At 46.1% G+C, this 16,473-nt stretch overlaps 1 protein-coding gene across 14 annotated transcripts in view; it reads right to left on the bottom strand.

Annotated features, from left to right (window-relative positions):
• Nucleotides 1–473: 473 nt before the first annotated feature.
• Nucleotides 474–16,473, bottom strand: part of LOC1277892 (uncharacterized) — a 28,268-nt gene continuing 12,268 nt past the window's right edge. For 7 of the 14 annotated variants that reach the window (XM_061658492.1, XM_061658493.1, XM_061658498.1 and 4 more), the window contains exons 4-7: nt 5,972–6,417; nt 2,726–3,076; nt 2,230–2,421; nt 474–2,013 (exon numbers count right to left, since the gene is read on the bottom strand). In XM_061658492.1, coding sequence (XP_061514476.1) covers nt 1,195–2,013; nt 2,230–2,421; nt 2,726–3,076; nt 5,972–6,417 — 1,808 coding nt within the window. In that variant the 3' untranslated portion in view covers nt 474–1,194. Of the gene's footprint in view, nt 2,014–2,229; nt 2,422–2,725; nt 3,077–5,638; nt 6,418–16,473 lie in introns of all 14 variants that reach the window. The other 7 variants (XM_061658505.1, XM_061658506.1, XM_061658504.1 and 4 more) reach the window with 6 other exon arrangements.

Below are 16,473 nucleotides of genomic sequence, written 5' to 3'. Positions count from 1 at the left end.
CGCGCCACCATAAAGCAACCGGCACGGCAAAATGGAATGTGGAACTGGATAAGACGGAATAAGCCGCGGTGAAAAATCCGAATCTCCGCTCACTATGATTTGATTGCTCTCACGCTTCAATTCGTACTGCGAAAGGATGCAATTTATTTATTTTATTTTTTTCGTTGCGTCGTGTTCGGTCGAATTTTTCTTTGCCTGCCGGGGTTCTTGATGGCTATAAAATCGTTTCCTGTTGCCTGTTGCCTCGGGAAGGCAATAATCTTGCTTTGCAAGAACTTTTGCTTCCGCTTCCGGCGGGGGGTGGGCCAAGCATTTCAAGAAGCAAGTGTTGCAAAATCGCACCCAAATGCGAGATAAAATGATAAGAAAACAGCTGAAGTGGAATTCATTTCTTTCAACAACTTACTGTGATGGCTTTTGAGGAGTCGTGTTGTAGTTTCGGATGTATTGAGACTAAATTTTGCACACCTTCGTATGATAGAAAATACATTTATTCAGTAATAATATAAGATACATTTCAAATCCATGAACCTTTAGAATTCACCCTGTTGTATGATCAGTATGTATGGTCCACTCAAATCCAGAATCGGTACTAAATGTCGACATAGAAGCAGGAAAAGGAAGGTTTGTAATTGAAAGCGATAAGAAAAAGAGCACTATGAAGATAACAAGCATTAAAAAGGGATAACCAATGAAACAGCCTTGGGCCTTGAAACTCAGATACAGATACAATTCACACACCTACGTTGTTATCACTCTATCACGCTCAATCACAGGTAAAATAAAATTGCATTCGTTTTCGCTCATACCGCGCTCAGCCACAAATGCGTCAAAGAAAGGCGGAGGGGACGGGGAAAAATCTATATTGAGGAGTCTGCATTAGTGGGCACTTGTCGGAGCTGATCCGATCCCCACAGTAATTGGATTTTTGTGAGCCACGGGATGTCTCGGTCATGGGGAGGGGCAGGCGGGGGTGGCAAGGATATGCTGTCACTTCCAATCACACACACGCACACACAAGCTCAAACATATACATACTGCGATATAATATTCTAGCGATGGAAAACTAATGCCTAAAACGGCAAGCATTCTCACATAATTTCAACAAAACGGCTCCAACTATCTCTGTCTGATCTTCTCCTTCTGATCCTCTTCTGCTCGATGCCTGTCACGCGGCGTGTCATGGGGTAAAGGTTATTGAATTCTTCGCAGTGCCCGCTGGTGTGATTGGATGTGGCTCGTCACCAGCACGTCGACCGTTTTCTTCAGCATCCCGGCAATGGCATCCGCCGTGTCGGCAATCTTCGTACCGAGCTGGTTCCACAGGCCTACGATCGGGCTCGGGGGGAGTGGCTGGTTGGCGGCCTGTGACGATGGCGGAACAAAGAAATGATCAATAATGCTGTCCGGGGTGGTTTGGCCGTACTGAGTCGCGGGTGGTTCCGGCTGTACGTAGAATGGTCTTGCTGGTGCTTGTTGTGATGGTGGTGGAGCCTGTGGACGTTGGTAGACTACTGTTGGGTACTGTTGTTGTACTGGTGGTAGTGGTGGTGGTGGTGTTCGTGGAGGTTCCGTTTGTACGTAGTAAGGTCTAGCGGGTGCTGAGGTAGGTAGTGGTGGTGGTGGTGGACTGGCCCTCGATGGAGCCTGTGGACGCTGGTATACTACTGTTGGGTACTGTTGTTGTGGTGGTGGTGGTGTTCGAGGAGGTTCCGTTTGTACGTAGAAAGGTCTAGCAGGTGCTGAGGTAGGTAGTGGTGCTTGTGGTACTGGTGGTGGTGGTGGACTGGCTCTCGGAGGAGCCTGTGGACGCTGGTATACTACTGATGGGTACTGTTGTTGTGGAGGTGTTGCTTGTGGCAGTATTGGTTGTTGTTGTGCTGGTGCAGGTTGTGGTGCAAACAGTGGTGGTGGTGGTGGTGGTCTTTGAGGTAATATAGTCGGTGTCCTCGTCGTCGTTGTAGTAGTAGTGCGTGGAGGTGTTGGTGGCGGTGTTGGTGGCAATCGTGTTATCTGTGAAAGTGAGAATTGTGTTGGTCGTGTTTATTTTGCAAAAAGATTGTTTTTCTTTTTAATTTTTGTTCTATGTTTGCGCTTGTACAAAGTCAATGTCAAAAATGTCACTTAACTGTCAAATATAACATATTTACTACTGTCCGCCATAACGGATGACAGTGGTTTGACAGTTCGTGTAACCATTATGTACCAACCTCCCTAAAAGATACTTACAAATCTCGTTGTTGTGCGCTGAGTATTTCTAGTCGTCGTTTGCCGTGTGGCGGGACGTGTCTGCCGCACCGTCGTAGTGGGCCTTGCCGTGGTCGTAGTAGTCGTCGGCACTACGGGAACAGCAGGCGCAACAGATGGGCGTCCATTGGCTTCGTCGTCACCGAACCGATTCACCACGACCGGTGGTGGGGCCTATGAGGCAACAAGGGGGAAAATAGAGCTCGATTAGAATGTTGTTCCACCGGCGCCAGTGGTACTGCATTCATACAAAAAGCTTTGCCTTTAAAACTATATCACAACGCATCGTATACCAACCACCGGGATAGCCATTTTCTTTACAAACGTAACTCCCACAACCCATAAAGTACTGAAACTTCAAGTTACGCGAGCAAATAGAGGAAAGAAGAGGTTCAACACAGTATTACCACCCCACAATACCCGCACGGAATTGGAAGCGTCAAATTGAATTTCGTTCTCAGAATAAGCCAGAATATACCGTCGGTAGTTCATCAAGCCCATTATTGTCCGCGGACGTGGGCCGTGGTTCAACTCGTCCAGCCGTAGTTGTCGGAACGGTGCCACCGTACATCGAAGCCAATGGTAGCTGGTACCCGGTGCCAGCGGTGCCCAAATTTTGAATCCCTGCTCCTCCATCAGCGAACGACTCGTCGGCCGGACGAGCTGGAAGAATTTGTTGCTGTGCCAATTGTGCTCCCAGCCATAATGGTACTGCTGAAACTTCGTCCGGCCGAACCGTGCCCGTGAATGGTGTGGTTGCGCCTGGCTGCAGCGATTGACCGACCGTGGTAGTGATGGCGAACTCCGGCCGTGGAAGCTCTTGCGCAATCTGTCCAATTAAGGGAGTGAGGGGAGGGGGAGGGGAGGGTGGGGTTTTTGGGGTGCAATGGTCAAAAATGTATAAGTTCCTTTTTGCTGCAAAAACACACACTCTCTAATTCTCTCTTTGTTGCCAGTTTTGGTGTATCGTGCAGTGGTGCGGTGGAAAGTTAGTTGTGAACCATGCAGGTGCAGATGAATAGAGTAGCACCACCGGCAGCAGGATAATCAGTCCGGAAGGACCTTATGCTATCGTGCCGTGGTGTGTTTGTGTTCCAGCTAGAAAGGGGGTTTTGTGCAAGATCATTCGCGTGCAAACACGTAGAAGCGTGGTTTTGAGATAACTTGTTAATTAATTCGCACCCGCAAATATGCCGGCAGTCGAACTGCGTGAAATCGCATTTCACGCATGGAAACATAATTATAGAAGCAAAGTGATGATTTTTTAATGACCCCAGCGAGTGTGTTGCTTCGGAGGTGGGAAAGTTCATTATCGAACTGTTTGTTTACACCTCGATGCGGATCATCCATTCGAGGCGATTCCATTCCGCCTCGACTCGGCGGGGAAGTAAAACTGCATTCCCCAGAGTTGCAATTTCGTCATTCTTTTCTGCAATAGCGAAGCTTCAGGTTCAGTTATTCGGCACGTAAAGGTTCGTATAGCGTGACTAGATGCTTCTTGACCCCGTTCGTTTGGTGCCGGTTCGTGGTAGCTGTACTGTGACCTCAATCAAGATTCACCGTCGATGTGATATGCTACGAATAGTGGCATTAGAACGTACGAAGGACTACGAGGTCGTGCATGATTATTCTCGAAATTGAAAGTAAACATTGCAATCCAATAACAAGGGACAGTCACGAATGCATATGAATCAATATTCATTCCCTTATTAAATTCTTCATAAGTAACGTTTTTCATAAAAAGCTAAGCATTATGTAATAATTTGTTTGGCTACAAAACCCTTGTCATATTTCAATCAGTTAAACACGTTACTGCAAACTCAATCAAACCGTAAATACAACAGCGTCCAATAAAATCGCTATTGATAAGAGATTCAAACCTTTCAATAGAAGCACAACATGGTACATTCTCATTATCACCACCATTGAAGGACCCACTGAGGTGCAATACGTAACTAACAACGCAATTTCAATAACAATTCTACTGTCCCGTGCAATTATGCTCAATAATAATTGCCACACATTTTTACTGGAAATCAATAAAACGCTCCTCATTGTGTGCAATGTTCATTACTGTGAACAATATCCGTCCTGTAGCTTTGCTGGATATTTCACGCCCAAAGTAATATGTTGAAACCATTGATGTTGCCTACACGCTGCATATTGATGTTGATTGTAAGCGGTATTGATTGATTAATATTTCACGTACCCTTCACAGGGCTCAATGTTGTATTGACAGGTGCGACCATAAATTGGAATCCATCCACAGGGCCAAAGCCTTTGTGTGTTAATTAAAGAACCCCGGTCGAACCGCCCCCTGGGGGCACATACAGAGGAGACCAAATATTAATAAAGCATCCTTCCCTCATCCATGGCGCTGCAAACAATCAATGCTTTCAATGCTGAAACGGCATCAAACGAACGCACCCACTCCTTCCAGGGAAAACCATCAATTAAGCGAATAATTATCATTTCCATTGTAAACACGAGCGTTTGTATGCCTGTTCTTCGGTGATTTCTCGTACAACGTGCACATAAATATATGGATGTTGGGAAAAGGGGAGAAGTCATCATGGCTTCGAATGGACTCCCCCGCTTGTTCTTCCATTTTTGCACACACTGGCAGGATTAACCCGAACGAAAGCGAACAATCGTATCAGTCATATTTCACCGTCCGGCAGATCCTTCAAAGCGCAATCCTTAATCCTTCAATTCGTTGTCCGATGTATGGCGTTCCCAATGATGCTGCTTAATCACGAATGCTGGAGCTTGTTTTCGGAAGTGGTCCAGCGGAAAAGCGTAACTATCGATGCACAAACTCTCATTCAAATCCTATCTGACCAGGACCAACCACCGCTAGCGCTTCCGGGCGTTTCGGAGAACTGTCAAAATCGTAAACAACGGTCGCCTATCTCTAGGTTCCGTGGTGCAATGTGTGGCACCATTCCGGGAAAGCGCACACTTTCGGACCCGGTTTTTGATAGTGCGCAGAGCCATTTCCTTCCGCTAAAACGAATTCAACACTGCAATCCCTACAACTACTACATCCCGGAGCGAAATGTTAGAGGTTAGAAAGCTACAAAGGTGTCAAGTGGGTTAACGTGTTTGTACTATATTTGGCATTCGATATCATTCACACACACACGCATCCAAGCAACCTGCAGGATGGGATGCTACCATTTTGTTACCCTAGCAACCCCTCATTTCCCGGTGTTGGAAGCGGGCACGCGCGTGTGTGTGTGTTGGTTTTGATCCATACATTCTTTACCGTCCCGTGCACCGTGTGTTGTTTGTTGCCCGATTAGTGTCTAGTATCGCCCAGTGTTACGTGTACCATCCAAAGCGTTAGCGAACCACCGTTAGTGATGTTGAGATAGTAATTTACCGGTACCGGTACTACGGGTCCGGCCGTTGCCGTCGAGTCCTGCTCGGTTCCGGCGTCAGAAGAAAGAGGAAGAAGAGCTAGAGGATCGCTAGTACTCGCCGCCAGGACCGTACCACCCGAAGGACTAATTAGATTACTAGAAGATGTAACGCTGTTAGAGGGAGCGGCGGGCGCACTCGCCGCAATACTGGTGAGTTCTACTGGGCCAGAATTGGAGGTACTAGTAGAGGTGGTAGTTGTGTCGGTGGTGTTGGTGATGATGGTAGTAGTAGTAGTAGTGGTAGTAGTAGTGGTAGTGTTGCTAGTGTCGGTAGTGGTAGGGAATAAAATTTGTGCTACCGGTGCCGGAGGCCTAGGTCGTTCGGTCACAGCTGGCGCAACAGCCGCCGCCGCCGGTGGTGTTGGTGGAGAGGGAGGTAGCGTATTCACATTGCCAATAGGCTGGCCGGCCAGCGTCGGATCAATCACTATCGCCTGCACATTGCTGCTCTGTGTTGCGGGCTGTCGATCGAGGTCATTTCTTACCGGCCTATCGTTACCACCACTCACTACCGTATTACCAACGCCCGAACCACCGTTGCTGCCGCCAATCTGATTGAACTGCAGTCCGCGCAGGTACTCCTCGAACCGGCGATGATACTCTCCGGAAGGATCCCAGCGCTCCCGCAGTGCACGGTACTGGTCCGGGTAGTCGTAGTACAGGCGGGTGATGATTTTCAGTGCGTTCTCCTTCTGGATCGGCGAGCAGCGGGCACACTTGGTGCGTAGTGCCTCGGGCAGAATACCTGCAACGAGAGATGGATGGCATAAGTCTCACGCGATCGACTGTACTGTGTGCTTACAAATGTGGTTTTAGAAATCAAATGATGTATGTTTACGAGGGAGGATACGTTCTTAACTAATCACTCGTAAGAGCAATATCCAACTCATTCTGGGGCTCTTGATACTTCTTCAGGTTAAATGCTTGTTAGTTTCACGCCTTTTCATCATTCGTTCCACTAGACTGAAGCGTATAAATTGGCTGTTTTTTCTACAAGCCATGTAAATACCATAGACTCGCCAAAGGCAAAGGTTAATGGGATTTTTTCATGATCTATTCATCTCAATCAAACAGAGCAAAAAACCTTCTGGAATGAAAAGGCTTAACGATTCCTAGATGAAGCAACATATCTTCTCAACGCACAGGAAGAACATTATCGAAACATTACTGACATACGATTCCCTGGTGTGATCTTTGCTGCCACGGATGTGTCCTTTCGAGGTCTAGGAATTTCCACAATTGAGAACGCTTACGTGGTAGCTATTAACGAGTTGCTGTAAAATATGTGTGTGTGTCTTTGATGTGTAATTCTTGACGTCGGTAGAGCATCGACACCCGTAACCGATACCAGGTGTACCGTAATTTTCCTTAATTATGCGTTCATCTTTTGTTTCGTGCTGTTCACATTAAGCGCGCCTGACATTATGTCGAGTTTTAGATGGTAATGATGTTCTCGTAAACGGATGTGTTTGCTTTTTTTTACATTCGTTTCAGTTTATCAACCGTTCAGAACATGTGCCATTAGAGACAATGGCAAGCGCAGATTTCAATACCACATCGCATAATACGCTCTTTTCAATCCACCGTTTCCACCCTCAGTTTATCAATATCTGTAGCTCTTCTGTTCAACAAGCACTCATTAGGAAATTTCCATGAACTCGAGCAAAAGCAACAGAAAAATAGAGGAATTTCCATCGAACCCTCGCTCATTTCAAATAGCTCGTGGCAGGATGCTTTGTTAAACGACCCGAAACAAAGCAGAAAGCGCACAGGTTCTTAATATAATAGCAAAAAAGTGCATCATTTTACACTTTTAGAACATTATTTCATCATTTTGCTACTTCATTCATGGTCAACCATATGCGTCATACACGGACTCAACGGAAACAAAACTACAATAAAAAGGGAACGTGCTCTGAATCCTCTTCGTAAGCTGCACTCCACTTCGATTCGATTCGTTTCGTAGAAGAAAGCTCATCTTTTCAACACTACCCAGACCCGGTGGTGGTTTCCTTGTGGCCGATTGTGTTGAGAATAAATTAAAATACCTCCATGCCGCCACCACGGTGTGTCACGGCGGAGGAAACTTGCTCAACAGGTTCAAGCTGCCACTTGGCATACCCAAAAACGGTACTACTACTACTACTTCGACGTGCGACAACGTGTTGCAAAAATGCACAACCGCGAATGTATGCAAATCGAAATCTTTTCCGGTGCAACCTCTTACCGACTGCGAAGCTGCAGTTTATCGTTGCATCGTTGGATTTCCTGTTTTTGTTGCTTCTTCCCAACATTTTGCACATCCTGTCGCTTCATTTGCAAAGCTTGAGTTCTGTATGCATTTCACAGAAATGGGTAAAGATTTATATTTCTCAGAACGGTTTAGCTTCATCTTTCAGCAGAACCAAAATCTGGATACCACCGGATCATCATTCTAGCTGCCATGGCTGCACTCTCAAAAGTGTAAAAAGCGACATGTGTTCCCGTAATTCCCTTTGCAACGTTTTAAATCACCTTTATGCGGCTGTCTCGTTACGTTAAGGTTACACAAGCGAGCCAGCCTCGATCCAACCGCTCCCATTAGCCCGCTTTGATAAAACACTTAGCCGGCAGGTTAACCACAAAAGCTAAATTTGTCTAAAGAGCTCTCCCTAGAAGCATCGGCTCTGCCTAGAACTCTGCACCAATTGATGGGCCATGGGCGTGTGCGATTGCTGCAACATGAAGCGCCCCTCGGCTAAAGCTATCGAGTGGCAACCTGCGGATCAATTCCTACGGTTTTTGTTCCTACCGGCTATGATGCTCTTTCCTGGTTGCGATATGCAACCACCTATAGGTGCTCTGGTACCGGTCTACAAAAACCGGATGCCCTTTCAAGCTTCCAGTTAGGTGTATAAAGAACGAGAGAGAGAGAGAGAGAGAGAGAGAGAGAGAGAGAGAGAAAACGGGACCGTCGGAACCGGATGGGATGAATAAATAATCGCTTCAACGGTCCGCACGTGGTCCAGAGTGCCATAAGAGCCTTGTTCAACGTGCCAGCTCTTTTGGGGCTTTCGGCACCAGCTCATCCAGATTGCAAAGTGCTTTTGCTCCCAATTTTCAACATACACACACATAGACGATGCAATCATTGCAGCGTATAACCAACAAATTCCTCCGCATTCTAGCACAACCAGATCGTGACACAGTCTTCGCTAAGACCAACCGGCTTTAGCACACACGTCAGGTACATCAGATTAATCATGTCCGCTGTGGCCAGAAGCTTCTCATCCTCAGGGACGGAAATGGTCATTCTGCCCAGAGACTCGTTAATGCTGACACACAATACTGCCAGTGCCGGTGGCGCGCTCGGGCGAACGCTTAGGTGCAGCTCCGATGCAGGTTCCCCGGTTTGAAAAAGCACTTGATGTGCAATTGTGTGACAAGCATTTTCCTGCACACCGGTCGCATCGAAACCGATACACAGCGCGCGAGTGATGAGACAACTTAACGGCTTTGTGCATCTTCCCAGCAACAGGTACTGGATCGGGTGATTACCATCAGAACCCGGTTTCCGACAGGCCGCAACGGCAGCAACGTCGTGCTCGAGATGACGTTCGTAAATTACCATTTAATGTGAGATAAAATTGCATACCTTTGGCTGTTGTCTACAGCCTCCCGGGGGGGAATCTACCTTGCTGGGGGAATGCTGAATTGTAATCAAAAGAATCACAAATAAACCCTCAGGTAACGGTAGAATAATAGCAAAAGCTTATGTATGCCTGGCTGGCTAGAAACAACGATTTGTCGTACAAGTGGATGCTGCTTGCTTGTCAAAGCGACTTGTTTCTCAAGAGCTGAATTGATGCATTGAAATGCATTCGGAATTAATGTACACACGAGATACAGAGCCCCACATACACACACACACAAAAACCTACGATGACATCAAGATAATTGCAGAGTCACCACAAAGACCAAAGTGCATTCAGGTTACCCTTTAATTGCGCACCGTCACATTAATAGGGGCCTAAAAGAGGTTAATCATAATAAATCGTTTGTCTGACGCTTTGACTCTTCTCAGTTGCGGTGTTAATAGCGCCAACTTAAAGCTAATCACCGCGATAAGAATTGATTACAGACCTTTAAAACAGGAACACTCGTAATGAACTCACCAGCGCCTAAGAGACACTTCAATATTCAGGAATTCACATTGAATTTTAATCAGGTTAGGTTCCCTATTTTACAATACATCACATGACATTGATTAAGTTTTAATCAAATCATTTATTAGCAGCACGTTTCCATGGCACGGAAAGCATAGTTGCTGTAAAGTTCCTTATTTTAGTGCGCTTCATTCATTTATTCAAGCCATTCCTGCCGGATTTCAACCACACACACACTCACACAGTTTATGACGCATCCTGTGTATGTCCTGAGGCAACACCGTACAGCTTTAAACTACTTTCCCGGCCGACTAACCCTCCTTTCTTAACGACATCAACACAGCTCGCGTTAATTCCGTACACAACCTCCATCTTGTGGGTGGCCCTAGCCTATCCCATCGCCTCCAGTGGTGTGGCCCTGTTTGTTATACACTTTGCCTCCAATTACATATGTAAAGAGGGTGGCTTGCCCCCTCCTTGCATCCTCCCCAAGTGCCCAACCCAGAAGTTGGCTTTCCATCTCGAACCAGCGAACAAACCAGCAAAGGGCCAACCCACAACTCACCCAGCCGTAAAAGCCGCAGTCGCATCTAGGGAGCCTTCTGCATCGGGTCTGCACAACAAAACCCCTGGACCTGGACCGAAATACAAACTCTTGCGCACATCTCTCTCTCACACACTCTCAGACCCCTTTTACCGAGATGATACCACCGTTGATGATGAAGGAATGCTTCAGCTTCAGACCCGGAGCAGCGCGTGGACAACGTGCGGATGACACGATCAAAGTAAACAAAACACCGCAACGACCACCTTACCGTAGTGCTGCCGACCGCGAAACTTTCTCTTTAAGTCTGTACACGTCCCGCATTGTCACCTGCGGTCCCGTCCTCCCCTTGCATGTCGTCAACTTCACACCCTCCCAAAGGGAGATAGCTCCTCTATCTCGAACCGGAGCTGGTGAACCGTTTGCCAGGTCCCCATGCTCCGATTGCGGTGTGGACTACTTCGTCCACACGGGCACTGTCTGATTTGCCCGTTTGCCGGAGTGCCAGATTCCTCCCCCTGCTTGACTCATTGGCGAGGCGCAATTTCTTGCATAGCTGGTTGTTTTTTGCACGCCACCCCCCTTTGATACCGGTGCGGAACAGCGACTACGAAACGAACGAACCAGTTCCTTGCTCCGGGGAGCTGTTGTTATGATAATGTTGTCGGAGGCAACTTTCGTAATCATGCCTCGGCGCTGTTCGGCGCTGGATTTTATCACCGAGATAAACAAACAGTGTGAATTGAGTTAGAGCTGTGTATTGGGTGGGTGATAAAAAGGCCTTTTTTGTTGGCCTGGAGAGAGTAGCTTACCAACTACACTTAAACGGAACCTCTTTAAAATTTTGTAACACCAACCGTACCACACTTGCAGCAAATTCCACAACATATTATTCCGCATTCCAGCCAAGGTCTCGGCTCCGCGTGAAATATGATAAAATAAACAACCATTCCATCCCTCCCCTCAGACTGGCCTTAGTCTTCTGCTCCCACCCTTTAACACAAAACGTAACCCACAACGCATACAAATCACCAAAAGGTATCGTATTTTCTCCCATCCCACACCACCCTTATTTCGTTTCTCTTTAATACTCAATTTCTCCTTTTTTCGTTCTTTTGTTTTGCTACAAACCTTTTTTTTACAAACCTTTCACCGGCCTCCATCTCCCGGGGGGGGGGGGGGGGGGGGGGGAAGCGCCGTTCAACACCTTGCTTTACCACCACTCCCTGTTCCCGGTGGGGAACCGTTTCGTTAACGTTTATTCGTTTCCTTTTCATCCCTCCTCGTGACACACACAAACAACCTTCGCAAGGTAATCCAAAGGGGCGCTGCTGCTGCTGCATGAGATATACGACTCCAACCAGGAGCGGAAGTTATGCTAATTAGTTGCGATCCATTTTTCTTCTCCGTTTATTTTTTGTTCGCCGCGTTTATGGCGTTGGAAAAGCGGTAAAAGTGGCAGTGGCAAATGAACCCTTGACCTTCGCCGGTCAAGCTGACCATTACGGGCACGGACGGGGAGGGCTTGACCGCATCTGGATCTGTGTTATGCTCTGGTCGTGATTTGTTTGTCTTTAGTATCAAAGAATCCACCTTTTTTTGGGGTGGGAACGTTGGGCACAAGATCGATAAGGATCATAAAGGAGCGGTAAGGTTTCCGGGGAAGCTTTTACCGTTTGCATAGGCCAGTACAAACAAATCCCTTCCTTCGATTAGGGATTAAAGTAGCTATTTTTTCACCATTTTCTGGACCGTTTTCGATAGAAGCAGTAAAAGGCTTGTTTAATATCTCAACCTAATATGTTTCGAACGAGGGTCCTTTTGCCTATTCCCGTTCAATAAACTACACCGGGTAATGGAGCGAACCATACACATCGATTGTCCTAGAAAGCTTTCCTTCCGAGCTTGGGTGTGAGAAAGGCTAACCGGGGCTTAAATGGATACAAATTATCCTGCTGGCCAGCCCACTCTCCCCTCCAACATAACTACCATTAGAATAATGACGAGGGTGACGGGGAAATTAAATACCTAATCGATGCAGGTGTACCTTTCGGGCCCTGCCAGGGGGATATTGGAAAGCTTCAAAGTCACCAGCACCGAGTCGAGGAGTCGAGCGACATTTTACATGAAGTCTACCGGCCAAGGCCAAGGACGTGTTCGTATCGAACCTACCCTAAAACCTTCCCTCACTACCACACTGCCGTGAAGCGAAAGTATATTGCTTTTTAATCGTCGGCCACATTCCACCGGTTTGTACGGGCCGTTAGAAAATGGCCGTTTCCTTTCTCTTCAGCGTACCGATTCGATCGGCAATTTGTACCAGCGCCAAATACCCTAAATTGCCACGGAGTGGAGAAGGAACAGCAAGCACGCAAACAAACATCAAATCGATTGCGTTGCTGTGCAGGCAGGGTTGTTGTGGGTGGATGCTTGAAGCTTGAAGAGTTACACACACGCCGGCACGCCACGATGCGTTTTTTGGCGGTGCAATTTGAATTGCAAACCGTTGTTGAACACTTTGTTGTTTTTCTTTGTGCAACATTGCAAGTGTTTTTGGTGCGAAACAACCAATTCTTCGTGTTTAGAAAACCTAATGATTCTATCGCTGTAGCGTAAGCGGGATTTCTATCAAGGTTTTTATTGGAATTATAGTAAGCCGTATTTGGGTTATGAGTAATTTAATCATAGTAACCTATAAATTTGTGTAGTTATAAGTTTTGGTATGAAATACAATTCATTCTGTTTCTAACCGTACACCAAGCTGGTTGACTTCACTACTTCCAATAGGTTATGGGCCCAGAACCCAGAAGCGTACAGTGATTGAAGCAGAATCTTTTCGCCGTTATTCCGAAGAAGTTTTAAGATGAACCCGAACTCCACTGGATCCTCAAGCGCTGCAGGTAGTAGCATTTCAACATCAAGTCTTCCTGGCATAGAACGACTCATCGGGAGAGAAAATTGGGAAACATGGAAGTTTGCCGTGCAAACGTTCCTGGAACTTGAAGATCTCTGGTGTGCAGTAAAGCCGAAGAAAAACGACGATGGAAGCTACGAATCCGTCGATACAGCAAAGGATCGAAAGGCACGAGCGAAAATCATCTTACTTCTTGAACCAGTGAACTACGTTCATGTGAAGGAAGCGACAACAGCGAAAGAAGTTTGGTCCAAACTAGAAAAGGCTTTCGATGACTCTGGCCTCACAAGACGAGTCGGATTGTTGCATAAATTAATCAAGACAGATTTAGAATCATGCGATTCTATGTCGGATTATGTTAATCGTATTGTATCAACGGCGCATCAACTGAATGGAATTGGTTTCCCGATTTCAGAGGAGTGGGTCGGAAATCTATTACTGGCTGGATTAACAGAACAGTATCGCCCAATGATCATGGCCCTTGAAAACTCCGGTATTGTCATCACTGGGGACATCATTAAAACGAAACTTCTACAAGAGGTTCCTCCCACATCAGTTGAACCTGCGTTTGCGGCAAGGACGAAGCACGTTAATGCTGGTAAGCAAACTAAAAAAATGAATACAGCTAAGGGACCGAAATGTCGAAAATGTTCGAAATTTGGCCATATAGCGAAGGATTGCTACAGCACGAAGGGAAACGATTCGTTCTGTGTAGTGCTTTCTACGTGTGGATCGAAGGAATACGGAAAATGGTATTTCGATTCCGGAGCAAGTGTCCACATGACGAACAATAGCGATTTTTTGATGTATGCGAAAACATCTAGTGGAACTGTGGTAGCAGCCAACGGGGAGAACATGCAAATCACCGCGAAGGGATCCTGCGTTTTGAAGCCTTCGTGCCAAAAAGGTGAAATTCCCGTTGATGACGTGCAGCTAATCCCGAATCTATCCGTGAACCTTTTATCGGTAAATCAAATTGTGAAAAAAGGCTACTCCGTTACGTTCACCAATGAAGGATGCGAAGTGGTTAACCGAAACGGCGATATCATTGCTACTGGTAGCCATGACAACGATCTGTTCAAGCTTGACGAACGTAAAGAAGGTGAGAAAACCGCGTTGACAGTTTCTTCAACAGGGAGCTTGGAACTATGGCATCAAAGGATGGGCCATCTTAACATCAACGGTGTCCGAAGCCTTGCAAATGGAATAGTGACTGGCGTCAATATTGTTGGAGATACCATGGCCGATTGCAAAGAATGTCCAATGGGCAAACATAGCCGTCATCCTTTTAGCAAGATAGGATCGCGGGCGGCTGAAATACTCGAATTGGTTCATTCTGACATTTGCGGGCCGATGGAAGTCAAATCTCTAGGAGGAAGCCGATATTATATTGTATTTGTGGATGACAAATCACGCCGGATGTGGACATATTTCTTGAAATCCAAGTCGGAAGCTGAGGTAAACAAAATTTTCCAGGATTTTCACAAGATGGTAGAACGGCAATCTGGACGAAAATTGAAGGTACTCAGAACAGACAATGGAAAAGAATATGTCAACACAGGGTTCACAAACTACTTAAAGAAGCACGGCATTGTTCATCAAACATCCAACGCATACACTCCGGAACAGAATGGCATGGCCGAACGAGCGAATAGGTCGATTGTGGAGCGTGCAAGGTGCATGTTACACATGGCGAAACTTTCTAAAAGTTTTTGGGCGGAAGCTGTGGCTGCTGCTGTGTACCTTCTGAATCGTTCTCCAACCAAAGGCCATAATGTTACTCCGCAGGAAGCGTGGTCTGGTAAGAAACCTAACTTGTCCCATATTCGGATCTTTGGTACTAGAGCGATGAAATTTATTCCGAAGCAATATCGCAAGAAGTGGGACGCTAAATCAGAAGAGTGCATTCTGACCGGTTTCGATGAGTTTACCAAAGGGTATAGATTGTACAACATCAGATCGAAGAAAGTAACAGTCAGTCGTGAAGTAAATTTCATTAATGAAGGTGTTGATGTTCCTATCCAAGAAAAATCAAGCAGAAGGCATTTGATTCTCCTTGAACATGAAGAGACAGTTTCTCTTTCACCGAACGCTACATCACAAATGGAGGCAGTTTTGAGTGAAAATGAGGACGAGGACAGCGACAGCGAATACTTCACGGACGCGAACAATGAAACTTCTGAAGATACCGATGGAACTAGTAACGAATTTGACGAAACAGTGGTCGATAATGATGCAGCTGTGAACAGCGAACCTCTCGTTATACCAACTCAATCGCAAATCCTAAGGCGAAGCAGTCGGACGCGTAAAGTCCCAGAGAAGTATAATGATTCTATAATCCCACATGGCTCTGGTCTTTTCAGCAATGTTACCAGTTCAAAGATCATGAGCAGCAATTCAAGCGAGGATCCAATCACACACCAGGATGCAATGTCGCGTAGCGATTCAGAACGTTGGAAAGTAGCGATGCAAGAAGAATATCAAGCGTTGATTGACAACAGCACATGGAGATTGACAACTCTTCCAGAAGGTAGGAAAGCAATCAAATGTAAATGGGTGTTTAAAACAAAACACGATGCGGCTGGAAAAGTCAACCGCTACAAGGCGCGCTTGGTGATAAAGGGATATTCTCAGCGAAAGGGGGTAGATTATAACGAAACATATTCACCCGTAGTTCGTCATAGTTCCCTGAGATATTTATTTGCACTAGCGGCCAGAAATAATCTCTTGGTGGATCAGATGGATGCGATAACTGCATTTCTACAAGGAGATTTGGAAGAGGAGATATACATGGAGCAACCACCGTGTTTTGAGCAGCCTGGCAAGCAAAACATGGTATGTCGATTGAACAAAGCGTTGTACGGACTAAAACAATCAAGTCGTGTCTGGAATACGAAGCTAGATGCAGCACTGAAACAACTGGGTTTGGAACAATCGAAGTATGATCCATGTTTATATTTCTATAATGGCAATGGAAATATGCTGTTTGTAGCCATTTATGTGGACGATTTAATGATTTTTAGTAATAATGAAGAAATGAAGAATCAGCTGAAGACGAAATTGAGCAGCATGTTCCGGATGAAGGATTTGGGACCAGCTAAACATTGTTTAGGGATTCGTGTGAATTATTTAAATGACGGAATTGCACTTGACCAGGAAGCCTACATAGAAACTATCCTATCCCGGTTCAAAATGCAA

The sequence above is a fragment of the Anopheles gambiae genome, chromosome 3 (assembly GCF_943734735.2).
Source record: "Anopheles gambiae chromosome 3, idAnoGambNW_F1_1, whole genome shotgun sequence".
NCBI lineage: Eukaryota > Metazoa > Arthropoda > Insecta > Diptera > Culicidae > Anopheles > Anopheles gambiae.
This window is presented reverse-complemented; position numbering and strand designations above follow the sequence as displayed.